At 50.8% G+C, this 20,548-nt stretch overlaps 1 protein-coding gene across 18 annotated transcripts in view; it reads right to left on the bottom strand.

The window, feature by feature from the left end:
- Nucleotides 1-2,220: 2,220 nt before the first annotated feature.
- The window catches only part of Ablim2 (actin binding LIM protein family member 2), a 122,110-nt gene continuing 103,782 nt past the window's right edge, over nucleotides 2,221-20,548 (bottom strand). For 11 of the 18 annotated variants that reach the window (XM_041636191.1, XM_041636192.1, XM_041636198.1 and 8 more), the window contains 5 exons: nucleotides 19,492-19,553; nucleotides 13,746-13,800; nucleotides 12,329-12,336; nucleotides 12,058-12,138; nucleotides 2,221-3,877 (listed from right to left, as the gene is read on the bottom strand). In XM_041636191.1, coding sequence (XP_041492125.1) covers nucleotides 3,764-3,877; nucleotides 12,058-12,138; nucleotides 12,329-12,336; nucleotides 13,746-13,800; nucleotides 19,492-19,553 — 320 coding nt within the window. In that variant the 3' untranslated portion in view covers nucleotides 2,221-3,763. The remainder of the gene's footprint in view (nucleotides 3,878-12,057; nucleotides 12,139-12,328; nucleotides 12,337-13,745; nucleotides 13,801-19,491; nucleotides 19,554-20,548) is intronic. The other 7 variants (XM_041636210.1, XM_041636203.1, XM_041636208.1 and 4 more) reach the window with 1 other exon arrangement.

The following is a 20,548-nucleotide window of genomic DNA, read 5'->3' as shown; positions in this document are numbered from 1 at the left end:
AGAGCACTTGCCACTGAGTCTAATGCCCTGAGGTCAATCCCAGGGCCCCCCATATTGGAAGGAGACAACTCCCCCAAGTTGTCCTTTATTCTCCATGCATGCAATTAGCATGTGTACCTCCCTCAGCATAGAAATTTATATTAAAAATTTAAATTCATTTTAAAATTTAAATTAATTTTAATTTATTAATAATTATATGTATTTATAATTGACATTAATAATTAATGTTAATTAGATTAAAATTTATAATAAAAAGTTATGAAGGTCAGTGAGGGACTTAGTGGTGGACAGTTGAGATTTGGCAGGAAGAAGAGGACATGAGAGGGAAACACATTATATGAATGTGCATGTGTGTGTGTGTGTGTGTGTGTGTGTGTGTGCATGCGCTTGTGCATGCCCATGTAACTGAGGAATAATAAATACAATTCTTAAAAATAACAAGATAGAGAGCAACCAGGAAACACTCCCAATGTCAACCTCTGGTCTCCACAACCAGGTCGTACCTGTATATTCATACACACACGCACACACAAGACTGTGGTACACACAGAAAGGTATGAGGAAGGTACTTGAGGAATCTGGGGCAGGCTGGTGACTTTGAGCCATTTCTAAGAGGAGCTGGGAAGAAGAGCAGGGCTTCCCTGGGAGAGAAACCAGTGTGCAAGACACAGCCATGCTACCCAGAAAGTGCAGGATAAGCAGAACGTGTTATGACATTCAGCTGCCCAGTAGGGACAGGAATGCCCAGGGACACTGAGGCTGGAGCCAGGCCTCAAGGCTGCTAGCCATTTGGCACTACTAGATTGCTGTTCAAAGGTTTTGCTCTTGATTGTGGGGTGACAATAGGGCACTTGGAAAATGAGTGGTAAGTGTTGTATGGACCACAATTCCTAAGACAGAAAGGCATACACCTGCACCCAGAGGTCTTTATCATACTGCCACCATACTTTCCTTGGCTCATCCAGTGACAGCAGTCCCCAAGGAGAGACACAGACAATTCTTGAAAGGTGGAATTGCCAAGACTCACTGAGGAAACAAGATGGTGATATTTTGTTTGTGTTATAACAAATGAAACTTGCCTGAGTGTAGAGCGAGCCACGAGTTAGCCATAGAGGCTGGGCAGTGGTGGCACACACCTTTAATCCCAGCACTTGGGAGGCAAAAGCAGATGGATGTCTGTGAGTTCAAGGCCACCTTGGGCTACAATAGATGGATCCAGTCTCAAAGAGAAACAGAAGCAGTGGTGGTTCACACATTTAGTTCCGATACTTGGGAATCACGTGCCTTCAATCCCAACACTTGGGAGGTGGAGACAGGAGTGAAATGGCTGGGGGGAAAGAGGAGTATAAGGCGGGAGAAGACAGGAGCTCAGGATTCACTCTGAGGTTTCGTAGGTAGGGCAGACAGTCTGAGGACTTGTAGAGATAGGATACCCTTTGGTCTGAGGATTTCCTAGAGGTTCTTAACTAGTTCTTAACTTGTGGCTGGCTGCTCTGCTTCTCTGATCTTTCAGCTTTCACCCCCTACTATCTGACTCCAGGTTTTTTTTATTATTAAAACCAATTAGAATTCACACTACAGAACCAACCATGAATGTACCAGCTTCTTGCTTGAATAGCAGCAGACGGCGGTACTGCTTAACACAGCAAGCATGGAAAAAAAAAAAAAAAACACCAAGATCATCAGAATTGTCATTACTGGTAAAAGATTAGAGAGTGTGACACATTTACCCCAGGGTGCCATCAGTACTCCTAAAGACCCCTGCTGACCTTTTCTTTCCTTCCAGCCTTTCCCCCAGCCCCGTGCTCAGCCATTTCCAAACACCAAAGCTTTCAGAATTTATGTCACCGTTCACAGCCTCAGCATCTTACAGCGCTGTTCCGTCCTGTTATGCTGCCGAGACCCTCCATCTTTCAAGACTGATCCCCAGCACCTTCTCTATAAAAGCATGACCTGACATCAGGGAGCACATTGGGGGCCCCTTTGGACCTTTACCACGGAACAGCAGTTAGTACCTTATCCTGCCTAGGGTAGGCAGATGACCCTGTTAGCACGATGTTGGCTCCCTAGGCTGACCAAGCCAGAGCTCCAGCCCTCATGGCCACCTCTGGATGGAACAGGAGTCCCTCCCAGGTGGCCCGTCCTGCTCCATGAACACACCCCCTGCCCATGCCTCTGAAACCAAGCATGCTTGAACACATTTTATCCTTTCACAAGTTACAGTGTGTCACCGTTTATTTTCCCAGGTGTCCAGGAATCAGACATGACATGACACCTCATGAGTGAGGAGGTGGGGTTTTCCAGTTGTGCTGGTCCGGACTGCTAAGTGGCAGGAAGCAGATTAAGTACCAAAAGTTCCCCTCCATGGCCCAGCCATGCTGGTGAGAACTCCAGCAGGAAACAAGACTCAACGTGTCCTGGGATGTGAGAATGTGCGAAGGACAGCCCAGAAGAGGGGACAGCTAGAGTCACTCAGGACCACAGTGTCCACACACCCTGTGGCTGGCATGTTCTTTTATGTCTGTCACCAGGGTCCTAGTTAGCTCCCACTTATGGACACCCAGGTTGGAAGAAGCGTCACCTCTACTCATCTCTCCTGCAGGACTCAGTGCCTGTGTCGGGGCTGCGTGGGACAGCATGGCTCCTGAACATGTGTGTTTTATGTTGTGGGGGCTACAGTGAGTGTCTTTACCGAGAAGACTGGTCAGGTTCCTGTGAGACAAGGCCACGGTGGGGAAACCTTTATTCCAGGGCTTTGGCCATCAGGGGGCGCTCTTCTCTTTGAGATTTAGGAAAACGACGGTGAGGAAAAAGGAGACGTACACTTCACAGATATTTACAAACGGCACTACTGAGCAAGTCTGTCTTTGAGGCGGTCTGTGTGATACATACAAAGGAGCAGGGACGAAGGGAAACAGATGGGCTCCTGCCTCTGAGGAACGCGGAGGACGGGAAGCACAGAGGCCTGCACAGAGGCCTGCACAGTGGGGGTGTAAGGCGGAGGCGATCCTCTTCAGAGGGACCGTAAAACTAAACTCTGCATATATGTCTTCTTATGTGTAAGGAAGCGATACTTTTTAATAAAATAAAAACTTCTGTGGAACTTGAAAGATATCATTTAGGCAACTAAGGGGGTGATTTTGGAAGGGCACAGTACACAGAGCACTAGTCGGGGGCACCCTGTCAGGTCGACATTCATTCCCCAGAAAAGATCCATCACAATAATGGCAAAACATCACAGTCCCACTGCCTCTCGGACATGGGCCTGGCTCCCCTGCCTCAGCCCGCCTGCATCCTGGTCATGCTCTGAGGAGTGTCACGCTTACCAGCCCTGCTGTGTCAGGGTCTGGCACTGGCGAGCCTTTCACCCGCCTCCTGTACACATCTTTGCCCAAGTGCCTAGCACAGGCGTGGGCACACCACACACCAGGGCACTGGAAAGGTGCTGGGGTGGCCGAATGCTCTGGCCCATCTCCTACGATAGCTGGCTGTGGCATTGCCCTGATCTCAGGTTGTGGCGGGAAGGAGCGAGTCAAGCTGGCACCTGGCCCTAAACTACAGGGGGTGCATCCTTGCTGCAGAAGGTACCATGCCTGCTGGATGCTCCTCGGGGCCTGGCCCCACCCCGCCTCCCTCAGGCACCCCGCCTGCCTCACTGACACAGAGAAGCAGAGGAAAAGTGCAGGAGGGGGATCTGGGAGAGGGGCAGTGGGGTCCTTCGGCTCTGCCCCCCAACAGGCTCCTGGAAAGACGCTGGCGGCTGTCAGAAGAGCAGGGCTTTCTTCTTGAGGTCATTCCTCTTCCACAGGGCCAGGCGGTCAAACTCTTCGATGCTCATCCCAAACACTTCTTGGAACTCCTCAGGTGACAGGTGTCTCTTCAGACAAGGGAAAACAGGGACAGTCAGTGAGTGGTGCTTGAAACTGGACTTGAGAAGAAGTTGCCTACGTTCTGAGAAACACTGGCTTCTCACCTGGACCTCTGTTGTAAAGGCAGCGCGGAGGCCTGGCCCCTTTGCATTCTGTGCCTGTCCTTTGGGTCCAGTTCCTACTTAGTTCTGTGCACAGGCTTAACCATGCAAGGCTACCCAGCCTATCTATGACCCTTGAGGACGATCAGTGCAAAGATAAGAGCTGAGGCTTCTAGGACAGTGTTTACTGTGTCCCACTCCAGACAGAAAAGGAGCCTGAATGTCTCCAGTCCTTGTTCTTAGCCTAGAGTTACCTTGGATTCCAGGAATAACAGAGACTCACAAACACATCCCCATGATAAAATCACACAGTCTCCCAACCCCAAAATTGCCTCACGGGAACCTTCTTGTCCCTCAAGCGAGAAGGACTTCTGACCACCTGGCAGAACCAGAAGTGACACAGTGACCAAGCAGGCCACTGCTGGACCAGGACTGAGCATGTCCGCTCCCCTCTCATCCTGGTCCGGTCCTCCAGCTGCTCCAGATCTACAGCTAGATCACGTCAGTGCCCGGGATGGCTGGAAGGCTTGCTCTCCATCTTCCCAAGGCAGCTGCAAACTGACCTTTGTCTCACTCCACCGCTGAGCGGTCATGCTAGGGCCAGCGGCCAAGTCTGGCCCATCATGACTGCAGGCTCTGCAGCTTTTGTCCTAGAAATCTGCATACAGCTTTGCAGCAGCAAGCCTGCCAGGCCAGCTCCCTGTGGCTCTTCCGTGGAGCAGGGCTGCTACTGAGGATGAGTGATCTCGTTGGCATGTCCAGGGCTTCTTTGCAGCGAAAGAAACAAAGCCCAGAGGGCAGTCTTGGTAGGGATACACAGGGACTGGCATGGGGCTGCCATAGCACCCTTGACTACCGATTCCCACGGACAAAAGTTCCCTGTGGCCAAGTTCAATAGCCATGCCCTGCAACAGGACTCCTGCCTGCTCAGAGCCTTTGGGCTGTAGACTCCTATAGGCTGACTCATTGACCGCTTTCTTTAATTGGGATCGCGACTATTAAGGCAGTATATTCTGTTCTACTCCCATCTCCCAGCTGAGAAAGCCAAAGGGTATGTGCTGGCTAGTCTTATGTCAGCTTAACACAAGCTGAAGTCATCTAAGAGGAGGGACCTCAATTAAGAAAATCCATCGGAGGCCGGGCGGTGGTGGCGCACGCCTTTAATCCCAGCACTCTGGAGGCAGAAGCAGGCAGATCTCTGTGAGTTCAAGACCAGCCTGGTCTACAAGTGCTAGTTCCAGGACAGGCTCCAAAGCCACAGAGAAACCCTGTCTCGAAAAACAAAATAAAAAAAAAAAAAGAAAATCCACTGGGTGGTGGTGGCACATGCCTTTAATCCCAGCACTCGGGAGGCAGAGGCAGGCAGATCTGAAGCCTGCAGAACATTTTCTTAATTAGTGATCGGTGGGGGAGGGGGGAGGGCCCAGCCCATTGTGGGTGGTGCCATCTCTGGACTGGTGGTCCTGGGTTCTACAAGAAAGCTGGTTGAGCAAGCCATGGTGAACAATTCAATATGCAACTCTTCTCCATGGCCTCCATAGCTCCTGCCTCCAGGTTCCTGCCCTGCTTGAGTTCCTGTCCTGACTTCCTCTGATGATAAACAGAGAATGGAAGTGTAAGCCAGATAAACCCTCTCCTCCCCCAAGTTGCTTTTAGTCACGGTGTTCCATCGCAGCAACAAAGCCCCTACCTAAGACAGGTGACCATGCAGCAAGAAGTCAAGCTGGGCCCAGGCCATGGCCCAAACCCTCCCTCGCCTTGGCTCTGACATGTGGTGCCAAACCAGTCATTCTGAGTCACTGAGCCCGACTCCTGAGTTGGGGTGTGCGAGGCTAAAAAATGTCAGCACCTCCGTGGGGCTTTGAGAGGAAGTCTGAACACCTGCACCATGGCCCCCCCTCCTGATGTTTTGGGGATTGGGTGGGTAGAGTCAGAGCTGATCAGCATTTAGTATTAGGACCAGCTGTGACTGTGTGCATGGGTTCTGGCTTTGCTCATGGTGGTCCCCAATAGTAAGAACAATCCTGATAGATCCCCATATTATAATGTGGGCTGTCCCTTGAGCACTCCTGGTTCGTTATTCTCACAGCTGCCTCACACACCAGGCTGAGGAGTCACTTCTCAGCCGAGTTTGGAGGTGCACACCTGTAAGGCTACCATTTGGGAAGTGTAGGCCGAGGGTCAGGAGTTTAATGTCATCCTCTAGTTCAAGGCCAGTCTGGGTCGAGACCCCATTTCACTACCCACACACCCTTCTAAGAAAATAGAGGAAAAGAAAAAAAAAAACCACTTCATGTTCCTTGAGGCACACTCAAGTGACCTAAGATAATCCCCTAGGCCCCTCTCTTCCCCTCAGCTCAGCAGGGAGAAAGGAGGGAAGCTGGAGATAGGATAGGGTAGCAAGAAAGCAAGAGGGAGTAGGCCTGGCTAGGACAGTCTCCTGCCAACTTCTTTCCCCAGCAGGACCTCTTGACTGTTATGGGAAAGAAGGGGGCAGGTCCTCAACAAAGTAATGGAGTGAGGGATAACAGCTCTCCTGCCCGAAGCAGAAACCCAGAACAGAGATAGGGACTCCCACGGTCCTCAAGTGCCCACCTTCACTGCATTCATCCCAAGGGTCAAACGCAGAAACAAGCCAACTTTTGACAGTGGGAAAATAAGATGCAGTGCAGTATCATTAAACCCAGAATAACATGAAGCTATAGGCCTCAAAAACATCAGGCCAAGTGCGAAGAGCCAAATGTACCGCACATGGCATGACTCCGCTGAATGAAATGTCCAGAGCAGGCCTGGAAGAAACAGAAGTGGATTGCTGGGGGCGGGGTGTGGATGAGAAGGGTGGGTGCCTTGACTGATGAAGGGCGTGGGGGTTTCCTTTCTGGGGGATGAAAACATTCTGGACCCAGATGGCGATGATGGTTGTGAAACGGGAAGGGTGCAGATGCATGAGTTGCACACTTCAAAATGCTAAAAGCAGCGAATTTTGCCACAATTAAAAAAATGTTGGCAAAAAAGAGTACAGTTTCCACCACTTTAAAGCAAAGACACCAAAGGTCGTAATGATCAAGAGCGAAAAATGATGAGAGATGGGTGTGGGGACACACGTGAGCAATCTCAGCATTTGGTAAACTGAGGCAGAAGGATCAGGAGTTTAAGGCCAGCCTTGGCTACATAGCAAGTTCAAGGACAGGCTGCACTCTAGGGGATCTTGTCTCAGAATGGGCTAGAGAATGCTGTAATCTCTGAAAAGCATAAAAACCAAATCTTGTTACTGAAATTGTGTTGCGTGCTCTGAGTTTTAGAAACCCGGGAGTGGGTGATCTAGAAGACAGGCCTGGAGTCACACACATGCACACAGCCACGTTCACAGCCTCCACCAAGCCTCCCAGAGGAGGAAACATGTGCCTGGTGAGACCAGGGTGACTTGATGGGCTGAGAAGGTCACTTCTAGACCACCAAGATGTAGAAGATACTGTGTTGTCTTACCAGAGCACATTGAGGCCTGCTCCCACTCTTCTGACTTACTGGAGGAGGCTCTCAGAGAGGCCAAGGGCACTAAGAGGAAAGGGTGCCTGGTGGGCTGGGATGAGACCAGTTTAAGAGGACCACCAGAGGTGGAAGTGCTGGGGAGCTGGCTTGAGGTTTTGGTCCCTGGTTTTGTTGGTTGTTGTTTGAGACAAGGCCTCACTGTGCAATCAATCCAGGCAAGAACTGAGCTTACTATGTAGTAAAGGCTCGCTTCAAACTCCTGTCATATTCTGTGGGATGCTCCCTGCACAGCCCAGGAGAGCTGGTTACAAGTGAGAACATGGAAGGGGCACACATATGATGGCTGGTATTAAGAAGGTGCATTGACTGGAGTGGTGAGGGTGGCAAGACAGCTGGCAGGGAAAGACCTGAGGCCAGTGGCCCTCGCCCCACCACATACCCAGTTCCTGAGGTATTTGCTCATCTTGGAGGGGACTAGGACTTGATTGCCCAAGTTCTGTTGAGTTCCAGAGTGTGGGTAAGAATCAGAAGAGTTAGTGCCTGGCAGAGGATCTATTGTGTGTCTCCTGGTCTAGGGCCTCTGGTTCTCTAAGTGCCCTCTCTTGGAGGAAGAACTATGAGGTATAGCTAACTACAGGGACCCATGGAGCTGTTTTAGCTCAGCTTTTCCCTGGCCCCTGGTTCCTCAGGTGCTGCCAGTGCCAAGGACTCCAAGCTTCTTCCATAGCTACAAGAAGGGAGACCCTCTTGGCGCCTTCCAGAGAACGGGCCAGTCTCACTTCTGGGGGATATTGTTGTGTGGTAGGAAGTCCTAGGGCCTTCAGCACCTTTCTCCCTGGGTCACCAGCAACATCTCCAATTTCTCTAGGCCTTGACTCAAATGTCAGCTCTTCCTGAGGTGAGGGTGCCTGAATTGTGGTACCCAAGGTCACACAGAGTTCCCTGCACCAAAGTCCAGCTAACCTGGTTGACTCGGCTCCAGAAGGGCACTAGGTCTCTGTTCCTCAGGGGGACACATGTGTGACTGCTGTCCTCTAGGGCCCCTTCTGTCACCTGCCTCTGTCACCAGCTCCAGAGTGAGCTCCCTGGCAGCTGGCATCCACCAGAGCCCCTGCCCAAGTCTATCTGTCCTCTCACACAGTCCTCAAGTGCTTCTCCGCCTGGATCAGGAAGAACCTGGGGGCCTGACCTGAGGGCTCTGAACTTCTCATGGTCACCCTTGGCCATCAGGGTTCAAGGTGTTCTGTCCTCATCATACTGAATGGACAAGTTTGAGCAGGGAAAGGCCACGTGAACCTCGGGGTCCTCGCTTCCTAGGTGGAGTTACCCTGGGATTATTGCACCAACAAACACAGGCAGTTAGCCTAAGGGTATGTGAGGACCAGCAGGGAAAACCCAGACCCTCTGCAGCAGCCTCTTCCTAGTCAACAGACCCTGGGGGCCCACAGAAAGAACTCAGAACCCCAACCCAGGAGCCACCCACCGTTGAGTGGCACATCAACGTGGCCACATAACCTTAGCTGCAGACAGGAGCCCCTCCAGCACCTCACCCGCCTTTCTTGATATATACATTGTATATACCAATTCTTCTAAGCCCCAGGGCTGGGGGTTTGATCAAACATCGGCTATATGTTACTGCAAAGGTGTTGGGGAGGCATGGTTATCATCCAGTTACTGTCTATGAGAAAATGGTTGCCCTAGAAAATGCGGTTGGGGCTCAGCCAACGTGTTGAAAGCTGTAAGAACCAAAGGAGAGGAAGTAAGCTCAGCCTCTTGAGTTGCCACATCTCAGAAGTCCCAGGATTTGTGAAGCTCTCCTCTGAGCATGTGCCTTGGCATGCGTTCCGCACCTGCACATGTATGTTTGTATATGTCTGTGTGTTTGTGTGCATGTATATGAATGCATGTTTCTAAGGTATATGTCTCAATCTTTATAGTTGTGAGAAAATATAATGAGAAAAACAAGTTGAAGACAGGTTTGTTTGGCAATTCATCTACATACTGTAATTGATCTAGAAGATCCGCTAGCAGAGCGGCTACAAGTGCTGAATCCCATCTCCGCCTCTTGGGTACCATGGCCCTGGAAGCCATCTGGGTGCCTCGTGATGTTGTGAAAGAAGTGTTAAAATATGCCACGTGCTTGGAATGCAGCCGACCACACAGAAGGGACAGCAGCATTATCTGCCATGCTAAGCCATGTTCATGCTGTCTACGTCTGCCAATCAGGGCACTACGAAAGCACTTTTCTCCCCCGGCTGACTACACAGCCCTCCGTCCATGTACAGAGTCGTATACAACACTACTTCTTCCTGTTTCTGGAAATCATCATTTTGGACCACATCCATGGCCCTTCTCCATGGCAATCTAGGTATATGCGGGGGTATCACTCAGTTTAGAAGATGGGAGGCACACAGGTGGACACCTGCAGCTTAGCACTGTAGATGCTCAATTAAGTATCTCTGCGCCTTCATTTAAATGCTTACAACTGTCCAGCTGTGAGTGGCAACTCTATCCTAAGGGCCCTTCAGGAAGCCAGCCTTCCTGTGACTTCTTGGCCAGATGGGGGCAGAATCCCATGGACTGGCACAGAAAAGGTCTGTGTCAAATCTCAGGGAAGAAGCAGGCGTTGAGCTGAGTATATAGTGAGTGAGCCTTCTTTACCTGAAAGACAACTCAGTTACTGTCTGAGTCATGTGAGAGAGATTTGTGGAAGCTTGTCCGCTCTGAAGAGATAGCAATGGGGACTTCCAGAAGGCGTTTCCCCTTCCCATTCCTCTTTTTGGCTTTATGGACCTTTACAAGTTATAATTTGGTTTCAGTTATAAAACTAAAGCTCTCTCCCATGGGGTGGGAGTGGGGGGAGTCTGTTACTGTAAAAGAACCCCACCACACCCCTTCCAGGGCCACATCCCTGTCCCCAAGCTGATGAGGAAGAAAAGACAGATGTGCCCGCCCCACTCTGGTAACTGCTCCAATTCCTGGGGCTGGCTGAGCTTGAAGGGGAAGATAGCTAAGAGTCATACTCTTGGGTGTGTTCACCTGGATATGAAAGGTTTAATCCCCTCCCTAGGCTACAGTTGGCTTCAGCAAATACACAAGCAAAGCAGAAGTCACCTGAGACACACCCCAGCCCTACAGGGAACAGGGAGCCCTGGCAAGCTCTCAAGAGACTGGAGGAGCTACTACTGATGTCATCTGAGCTCCGAGTATCATCTAAGGGTGAAGAATTTAGTCCAAGAACCCTCAGTAGGTTACCCACAAGGACACACCTTTTAAGGAGCCAAGACACAAATCAAATAGGATCCCTATAGGCTGACCCTGATCCTGACCCATGAACTGCCAATGACCAGCTGCACTCCTTTATACAGTTAGCAGTACTCTTGGCCATGACCCCATCACCAACAAGCCCAGCTTCATCCAGAGAGCAAGACGTCCCACTGTGGACCATTGAAGCCAATGTCATAACTGACACCCAGGCAAGAACTCGTGAAGCCCACTCTCCAAGACCATAGGCAGAAACCTGCGCTTTAGAATCCTCCAGGCTCTCCGTACCCTGCCAATCTCATACAGCTTCCTAACCAACCTAGCTGTTGGCCCTTCCCATGAATGATATGCCCATCAAAATACACAAAAATGTTCCCGGGGCCTTTCTTGTTTGCAGTGAGCTCTGGCTCCAGGTTCCTTGGCTGGTATGATGGACATGTACCATGTGGACTGCTGCTCTGAGTGACTACTTATTGGCGATCTTGCTGTGTTTTGCTATGCTGTCTTGTCCCCTCCCTGACCCTCCCTGCATTAGACACTTGCCACCTGCCTGTTGCCCAGCAGCCTCTTTCCATCTCAGATGGCAGGTCTCAGTTTCTTCCAGGAACAACCTGGGTCTCCCCAGCTCAGGTGACACCAGCTGCCCCCTTAACTCCAGGTAAGCTGGTTGCTCAGGCCATGATATGCCCTGGGTAGAACTGGTTGGGTTAAGGGTGGGGTGGGGCAATGACTACCCAGAGGCTCAGTGCGGGTTGTATGAAGACAGATGAGAGAGAGATGGAGCTTAAGCTCTGGAGGGAGCCGGTGTAGAAGGAGCACAGCCACTGGATATGCAAATACTCTCAGTCCTAGATCCAGCGATACCCAAAAGGGCCCTTCAGTCACATGAATTCATTGCTTTCCAGTGTAAGTCACTATGGGTCAAGTACCCATTGGTCGAAGGGGGCACCACCTCCCCATGCAGCAGCCAGGTCACCTCATCTCTTTTCTGCTGCCCCCTCCCTGTGCGGAGGAACTACTGTTTGCCAGGGCCCGGGGAAAGGGCTCCAAAAAACCTCAGACTACACAATGACACAAAGCCACTCTGGGTTTTCATCATAAGTAGAGGTGAAGGCTCAAGGACACATGACTAGCCAGCCGAGGAAAGCCAGTACGCCGCTACAATACTGTCCCTGCCAGGGTCACATCCCACAGGCTCTGAACAGCCACTTTACTCACACTGCCCTGTGCTGTCACCACGGTAGCACCATCTCCTGGTGTTTACGTGTGTGGGAATCTGATCTCGTGGCCGAGCTCTATAGAGTCTCAACAGATACCTCCCTACCTTGCCTTACCTCCAGCCTCGTCCGGTCCACATCTTTGGGCAGTTTCACCCGGATTCGGTTGGTTACGATGAGGGAGTCATATGGGTATATCTGCCAGGAAGACACCACAGGGTTATCTCAGAGGCAAGAACCCCTGGGCTGGCCAAAAGGCAAACTAGGATACATACGTGTGTGGGTTGTGGACATACACATCTCATAGAGAAAATGCAACAAAAAGGAACTTTTAACCTGGGCAGGAACAGCGCGGTGGGTGAGGTCAGTAGTGCAGGAGGCCCCTTACCTTGTACTCTGTAAGAAAAGAGCAGAGACCACAGGACTGGTTTAGGAACAAAACATCCATGCCCGGGATGGGAGCAATCTTCTTCCTGGGCAGCCCCCACCCCCAGTTAGCTGGCCTATGCTTGGTCTTTGGTCTCCTGAACAGACTTCATGGGTCTTTCTCTGTTCTTGGACTTCAAGTTAGGGGCCAAAGGTCTCCCACAGAATACTGAGAGCAGGAGGCATGGCCAGGAGGCTGGAGGCCATACTGGAAGCTGGGTAGTGGCACTGTGCTCCTAGGCTGGGAGGTGTCTTTCCTAGTGTTCTGGGTTACTCTGAGAAAGACACCTATCTCAGTTTACCCAGCCGTGCAGTGGGTTCTCGAGGGAAAACTTTCTGAGGGGTGTTGTGGAGTCTGACATCTTAACCAATATGCATCCCATCACCCCAGTCCCTCCCCCCATTTTTTTAACGAGGTCTCACTGAATCTAGGCTAGCTTTGAACTTACTATATAACTAAGGGTGACCTTGAACTCCCGATTCCCCTGACTTCCTATCCCAAGTGCTGGGATTACAGTATGCACCATCCCGTGTGGTTTATGTGGGGCTGGGGAGAAAATCCAGAGTTGTACGTGTGTGAGGCAAGCACTCTACCACCCCAGCCACACCCTAGTCCCTCTTCATCATACTTTGTTTATTATTATAAACCGCCAGCATTCTACACTCCCTCTGATAACATTTTTCTTTAGACTTAAGGTATCATCTTATAGAAGTTAAAGTGGAGCAAGCAGATGGCAGGAGCTCCATAGACACAGGAAGGGCCTCGAGAATCTTGGCTTCAAACCACTCTGAAAGGAAGATGCCTGTATGAGGCAGGCCCTTGGTCCTCCCACTTGGAACTCTGAAGTCCCGGATCTGAGGCTGGGGACTGGGACAAGCACTTTAAGGGCAAGCTGTGATGCCCTGGCGCTGCCATCTGTATATGAACTGGTATTCAAGAGCAGGGTTCTGCCAGCATTCCAGAAGGTAACAAGGAGGTGAGCATGGCCAGGTGCATGGCCCTGCTCAGAGTTGGGAGAGGAGCCATTACTGGCTGCCACATGACCTGGACCACTTGCACACATACCAGCAGACTCAGTGGACAAAGATCAGAAAAGGGGTTTGACCTACACTGTTCAGCTCAGACCCTGGAAGCTGCTTGCTTGGGACTCTGGGCCCTACTCCAAGAGATTCATAGAACCTAAAGAGCCATGACAGACCCCTGCAGCACAGGATAAGAGAGCTGAAGGATCAACAGGGATCCCCAGGGGATCCTTCTTCCATGGTGCAGAGCCTTCTGCCAGCAGGTCCCGGAGGGATAGTCTCGGAATGAGACTGGTAGACATGTGCTAGTGATTCTGGCCTAGACAGAGACCCACAGGGGTCCCCACTGTGTGTACCTCGCGTGCCCCAGCTGGCATCCGGGTCTGCTCCACAAGGGGCCAGGTTGGCATTCTGGAAGAGAGAAAGAGAGAGAGAGGCCGGCAAGAGGCAGGTTGCAGGGGGCAGGCAGCAGGGGGCTCAGAGACATCCCCAGTGCTTCCAGGGTCCTCACACTGCTGGAGGAGAAGGGTGTTTGGCAGGTTAGGTGACAGACAGATGGTAAAGGTGAGCTTTGGAAGGAGAGTACCCATGCTCTAGGGAGACCCAAGAGTCATCACAATCCCACTGTGCCTACAAGATAGCAAAGGGGCACTTGCTGGCCACTTCTTCCTGGGGGCTATGCATCATCCATACTCTTTTCCCAGAGTCCCCAGTGCCATGCCTAGCTACACAGCCCAGACTGCCAATGTCCATGCCCCTCAAAGCTCCAAGACAAGAGGGACCTCTGCCTCTCTGCAGAAACCATAGGCATTCCCACAACTCTGGGATCATCAAGGATTCTGGTGTCCAGAAGTCCCTGGTACCCTGGACAAAGTGGCCTTGTTCTGACATTAATACCCAAGAAGTGACATTCTTGGGGGTAGGGGCTGTTACCTGCTGTCATTAATAAACTGTCATGTAAGCAGCATTGTGGTCGTTGAAGCTCTTTCTTTCTCTTCCGTCCACTTGGAAAATGCATCTGTACACGCTACCTCTGTCTATAGAGGTCCGCCACTGTAGAGTGCACCACCTGCAGCACCGCAGCACTGCAGCACCTATGTCTTGACTGACTCCTGCCCCTACCATACCTGCCGTCTGTACCAAAACTGCGGGCTGAGCTGAGCTCCCTGAAGAATGCCTGACATTACCCCAGGCCCCAGCTCAGTCCAGGGGTTGAAACAGGGTCAGGGCTGCTGGGCAGAGTTTTTGAAACCAGGCTCAGGGATTGCATTTCAGCAGAACACTGCAGGTAGAGGCACCGTGTGCTCCACCTACAGATACAGTTACAAGAGAAGCTGCTTCTGATGGCCCTTACGGCAGACGACAAGCTGGGGGGCAAGCTGGGAGCGGGCTACACATCCCAGAGGATGTGGAAGTAGAGGGACCCTGCACGCTAAAATCCTTCATCTGAAACAGAGAAACAGAGGCCCAGAGATATGACATTACCTTCTTCCTGCCTCAGAGCTGGATCCAGCAGGCTATAACTGGTGAGAGGGTGAGTTTGGGTAACAGAGGGTTGGAGCAGGCCTTTATTTAAAATCTTGATATGTGGTTTATCATGGACTTTTGGACATGGATTTGGATATTCTCTCTCTCTCTCTCTCTCTCTTTCTCTCTCTCTCTCGTTCTGTTTGTTGAGATGTCTTGGCTGGTCTGGAACTCTCTATGTACACCAGGCTGGTCTCAAACTCATAGAGCCCTCCCTATCTCTGCCTCCCCAGTGCTGAGATTAAAGGTGTGCCTTTAATCCCTACCAAGTCCAGTGGATTTGGGTCTAACACCACTGTAGTAACATGTGATGTACTTCAATGATTCCATCCTTGGGTTCAACTGTAATTTGCCTCTCTGGGTTTTAAGCCCTGCCTCCTTAGCCAGGGGTCTTTGCATGAGTCGATAACTCTCCATGACCTCTCACCATTTACCCTTAGAAGTTTTTAAAAACAGCTCTTGGGAACATTGTCTCGGCCTCAGACTAGCACCTTAGGCACACCTGTCCATCAGAGAGCCTCTTGGCAAGTGAGGCCAGTCTGCCTGGTCCCAACCTTTGCAGCCACAGATTGACTGACACTGAGGATGAATGCTGCCACCTGGTGTTTGGAATCTTGTATCACAAGCAGTTGACCACCCAGGCCAATACCTCCAAGTTAGAACAAACAAGCTTCCTCAAGCCTTCTAGGTCTGAGGAAAGAGAGGAAAGATAGGAAGTGGGTCATCCTGCAAACTGAGGAACAGGAATCTTGGTCTAGAGCATAAAGAATGGAATCTATGCCCCGTGTGGCTCTACAGAGCACTCAGCGCAAGCAAGTCTTGGGCTAACCTGTATGTGTGGACCAGCAACAGAGAAACGCCCAAGACTGTACTGCCTGGTCCCACCCTGGTTAACTGTTCTGTGTTCTCAATGAGATACCTGGACTTTTAAAGGTGACGTGCTATTTGTCTTCCCCAACGGGGCACTTACCAGCTCAACTGACACATTCTCCTATCTTGCTGTACCCCACAAAGTGGGGAAACACCCTCAGGCTTCCCAGACAAGGCTCAGAGAGGTCAAGCAACCTTGCTGAATTCACACAGAAAATGCACAGGACTGTAGGGGGATGAGTCCATGTGTTTTGCTTTCCTGAGACTACACTATAACCGCTAGTAGGAATGAGATCATAGCCGCCCACACTGGCGGCTGTGATTTTCCTGCTAAAGCCACGTAGGAATGAACTGTCTGACTCAGCAGATGCTGGTGCAGAAGAGGGCACGAGGGTTTGCTTTGAAGTCCTGACTCATGTGGAAACCATGCTACAGAGCTCGGGAAAAGATCTGACAGCTGGATCTGTTCTCATAATCACTCAGATATAAGAACCACCCCCTCCACCCTGGTGAGTTCTAGGAAATAAAAGCTCTGAAAGTTACATAACTTGCCTCAAGACGGCTGGGAGTTCGGGGCTGTCTAATTCAAACACACATGCTCTTTCCAAGACCACAGCTGAAGATCTATAGTCACATAACAGCCCAGCCCCCACCATGCCTCTCTCAGAGACAGGTCTTACAGAGCCCAGGTTAGCTTTGAACTCACTAACTATAGAGCTGAAGATGGCTTTAAATTCTGGTCCTCTTGTCTCTACCTCCTGACAGATACTTTAAAAATATAAAGTTAAATAGTTTGAGACAGAGTCTCACCATGTAGCCTTGAATATCCTGGAATTTTCTATACAGACCAGGCTGGCCTCTCACCCACTGCCTCTGACTCCCAAGTGCTGGGATTAAAGGTGTGTTTGGGAGACTCTCGTTTACTAGACCTATGTTTTATTTTAAGAACATGCAAAGCGCCTGTTGGCCTTGCCTGTGATTGCTGTGCTGTTTGGTACATTTACGTTTCTGAGATCTGCCATGGTTCAGTAAGCCCGGGAGGCTGGCACTCTCCGCATCTCTGCTCCCTCTTCATGTATCGTTTGTTTGAAGCTTAACTTCAGTTTGCCGTAGCATCTCTACTCCTGCCTCCCATCTGTGATTTTAGCATCTCTTTCTTCTCATTTCTAACGAAAAACACATTTTCAGTGTGTATCTTATAATGGCATGCTATAATACTATTTTTCTAACCAATCTGACAGCCTGGGTTTTTGGTTTGTTTGTTTTTTGTTTTTGTTTTATGCTGTAATCTAATGTCTTCACAGGTAACACCAGCATTTCTCCAAGTGGGGTTTCTTCCAGGGATCAGCCACAAGGACCTTCAGGTGCTCAGTCACCGTTATCTTACTGATGAGCCAGGTGGCACATGTCAATCATTTCTGCATCATTCACAGGAGAACCTGCAGCAGGCAGCTGCTAGCCTGCTGGACTATGAGCATCGTCTCCTGCGGCAGGTTTGGGCATCAGGACATTCTCATGACTCTCGCCATGTACAATGCTAGGGGTCACTAGGTCTGTGACAAACTCCTCTCAGATCAAGACTCAGGAGGACTTCTGCCCCTTCAGATGAGGGAAACTATAAAAGTCATGATCACAGCTACCCAGCCCTCACTACCGGGACACATGGGTGATGCTTTGGCAGCTTTTCTCAGATACTGTCATTTGTTTTCGATAGAATGTTCTCTGGGGGCCTCCATCTCTTGAATTTTGGTCTCACTGAATCTGTGCGTTGACTTAGACTGCTTCCCCCCCCCCCCACACACACACACAAATCCTTTCTGATAGCAAAGCACCCAGTGCATGATTCTGGGGCACTGCGGGTCACCGGCAAATGTCATTGGGCAAGCACTGCAGGAACTCCAGAGAGAGGGTCCAGACTTGAACTGCCGGGCATGGCTATAAAAGGCTGCTCAGGTGAGTGAACAGCCAGACTTCTGCTGAAGAGACGGGGGAGCACACACGAGTATTAGAAGGAGTGAGAATGAGCAGGAGCAGGAGCAGGGGACAAAGGATCCCAGGGCCAAGTGGAAAGTCTTGTGAGGATGGACTCCACCTTTGAGGCTCTCAGCATTAAAGCCCAGGGCGCTCAGATCTGCCCACTCTCTATCCTATGTTCACATAAGGCCTGCCTCATGGTACTGCAGAGAGTTAAGATGATGTTCACAGTAGTTCCGGAAAGAAGATGGATCCACAAGGATCCAGACCACCTATTTACAAGTGGAGTAGGAGGAGCCAGTAGAGAACATGACCTCTGCAGACAAAGTTCATCGTTGCCACAGGCAGGCTGAGACTCTCCCAGGGGGTCGTCTTTTATGTGTTCTCACAGAGGGTTGACTTGAGACAGGCTGGGCATGCAGACAGTCTAGTGTCCTTCCTTCCCTCTGTTCACCAAGCAAACCCCAGAACTTTGCTTGAGCAGAGGGACATATTAGCTAGATCAAGCCAGGTCACTGGCACCTGAGGGCCCCTTGCTTAGAGAGCAACTGTTCCAGATAAAAAGAGAACATTCTAGAAAGACAGACAGGGCTCCCACGGCCCCTAGAGACCTGACTCTGAGTGGAAGGTTTGACATCTGGTGTCAGAGGAGTCCTGTGTGGTTTCTAGCCCTCTGCTGTCCCTGTGGAAAATAAATTCCATTGGAGAGAACTCAATGAAGCAGGCAACATGCAAGGTCCATTCCAGAACAGGAAGAGAGGTTAATGGGAGGAGAAGCCATGATCCTTTAGATTCCATCCATGCAGAGGCATCTGTATGGGGGACACCCTGAGGCTGGGTCTTGGACAGAAACACAGTAAATCAGAGCCTGATAAGATGGAGGAAAACAACAGCTAGTACCAAAGGATGCCTGCAGCCTCTGGAGATGCCTCCCTGGTCTTGGGAGTGTCCCATAGCCTTAGAGAGAAGCATATTTCAGACAGCTGGCCCTGAGTTTACATTTTGATAAGACCACGCCAGCACCACACACACACACCTATTTGATTCTCTTGATAAGTGAATTGTCTTAATTTATATACAAACTTCCTGACACTAGGCAAAGCTCCCTGGGTGATGGAGGTTCTCCTGGAGCTGTATGCCTATGTGAGGCCTGGGGGTTCTGGATCATTAGGACACCCCAGCTCTTCTCAGAGATCTTCTTTGAGAGCCAACATGGTTATAGGCGTCTCATGAAGGGCACCGGACCAGGGCACATGCCAGGCTCTCTTTGGGGTGGCAGGCTGAAGGTCTCCCGCACTTGCATTCATGGGTCTTGAAATTAGAAAGGCAATAAAGGACATGTTCCTAGTGACCACACGTTAGTGACATGGGATGGTTATGGCGCCATGGGCACAGAAACACTCTAACATTCCAGATTTGACTGGATTCAGCCACTAGAGAAGGTGAGGCTGAAGAGCATCTCAAAGCAGTCCTAGTCACTCTGGGTGACCTATATCTCCCCCTGGCTTCCGGGGCACAGCAGAGGGAAGCCAGAGTATGGCCAGGTGCATCTTGTCACTCTTGATGAGGAAAAGGCTCCGGTGGCAGCACCTGGGGCAGAGCGTCAGGCAAAGGCAGATGGGCAAGCAGGATTCCTGTCTTTTCTGGCTGTCACAAAGCCATGGGGACAAGTGCAGGTAGGCAGCAAGTGATGGTTAGTGCCCCACAGGTGGGGAGGGTCCAAGTACCTACCCGGAGGTCCAGGCCATCCTTCCTGGGTCCTGGGAGAGTGTCGGGTTTGGAATAAGGGAAGCCTGTAACAGACACAGCACAGCCTTGTCACGCACTCAGCCCAGCCAGGCAAGGGCAGGACCCATGACTCTTCCAATAGAGATAGGACTAGGCGGCTGAGAATAAGCAGAGGCCCCTAAAGATAATCTGCCTGCCTTATTTGTGACCTTCTAGCCCCAAAACACGGGGGGGGGGGCATCTGAACCAATTATTAACACCAGAAACATTATTGAAATGGGGCCCAGCCCAGCTGGTACCCAACTTCAGGAAAAACCTCAGTATCACACCACCCAGGCCTAGCTCTTTACCCAGATTCAGACATCCTATGCTAGGTATGACTGTGGCCACCCTGCACTTTGACGGCCACCACAGGCCACCACTAGTCAAATGGGGCTGGGGATCTTTGAGGTTGGTGAATCTCAAATCCAAATAGTGATTCCTAGATTCTCTTTAAATGAAATGAGCCAGGCAGAGACACAGGGGCCCTTGATCCTCGCTAGCATGAAGCCAAATGTCATGGGAGCTCCCAGGAAGCCAGGGAAGGGGCAGGGGGGCTATGGGCCACACCCCCACAACATTCACACTGAAGTGTCCACTGAGGACTGACGTCAGCACCAAGGACAAAACTGCCACCTGTCCTGTCTGCCCTGCTGCTGAGCATGCCAGGTTAGGCATTACCTCGAGGTGTCCTGTGGGCTCAGAGACCCTCCTCCCAAGGGACCCACTGAGGAAAGTCAGGAGCCTATGACAGCTGAAGGGGCTAGATGTCGCTCTCCTCCAAGAGGAGGGTAGCAGCAATGAAGAACTTGTCTGTTGTGTGGATTCTCGCACAGATTCAGATCTGCTCAGACCCTACTGTATCAGAAGCCTATGATTCTGCAAGCCCCCCAGGCCCTTTGGATGAACAATAACAACAAATGTCTCAACTGTGTTTCTGGCCCTCTAGTCAGGCACTGCACATGGCCTTCCCATGGCTCAATATTCAACCTCTCCCATGCAGTGGCAACCTTCTTTCCAT

The sequence above is a fragment of the Microtus oregoni genome, unplaced genomic scaffold (genome assembly GCF_018167655.1).
Source record: "Microtus oregoni isolate MIOR12 unplaced genomic scaffold, Mior012 000049F_ref0000343, whole genome shotgun sequence".
Classification (NCBI taxonomy): domain Eukaryota; kingdom Metazoa; phylum Chordata; class Mammalia; order Rodentia; family Cricetidae; genus Microtus; species Microtus oregoni.
Note: the sequence above shows the minus strand (reverse complement) of the source record. Positions and strands in the feature narration are given on the sequence as shown.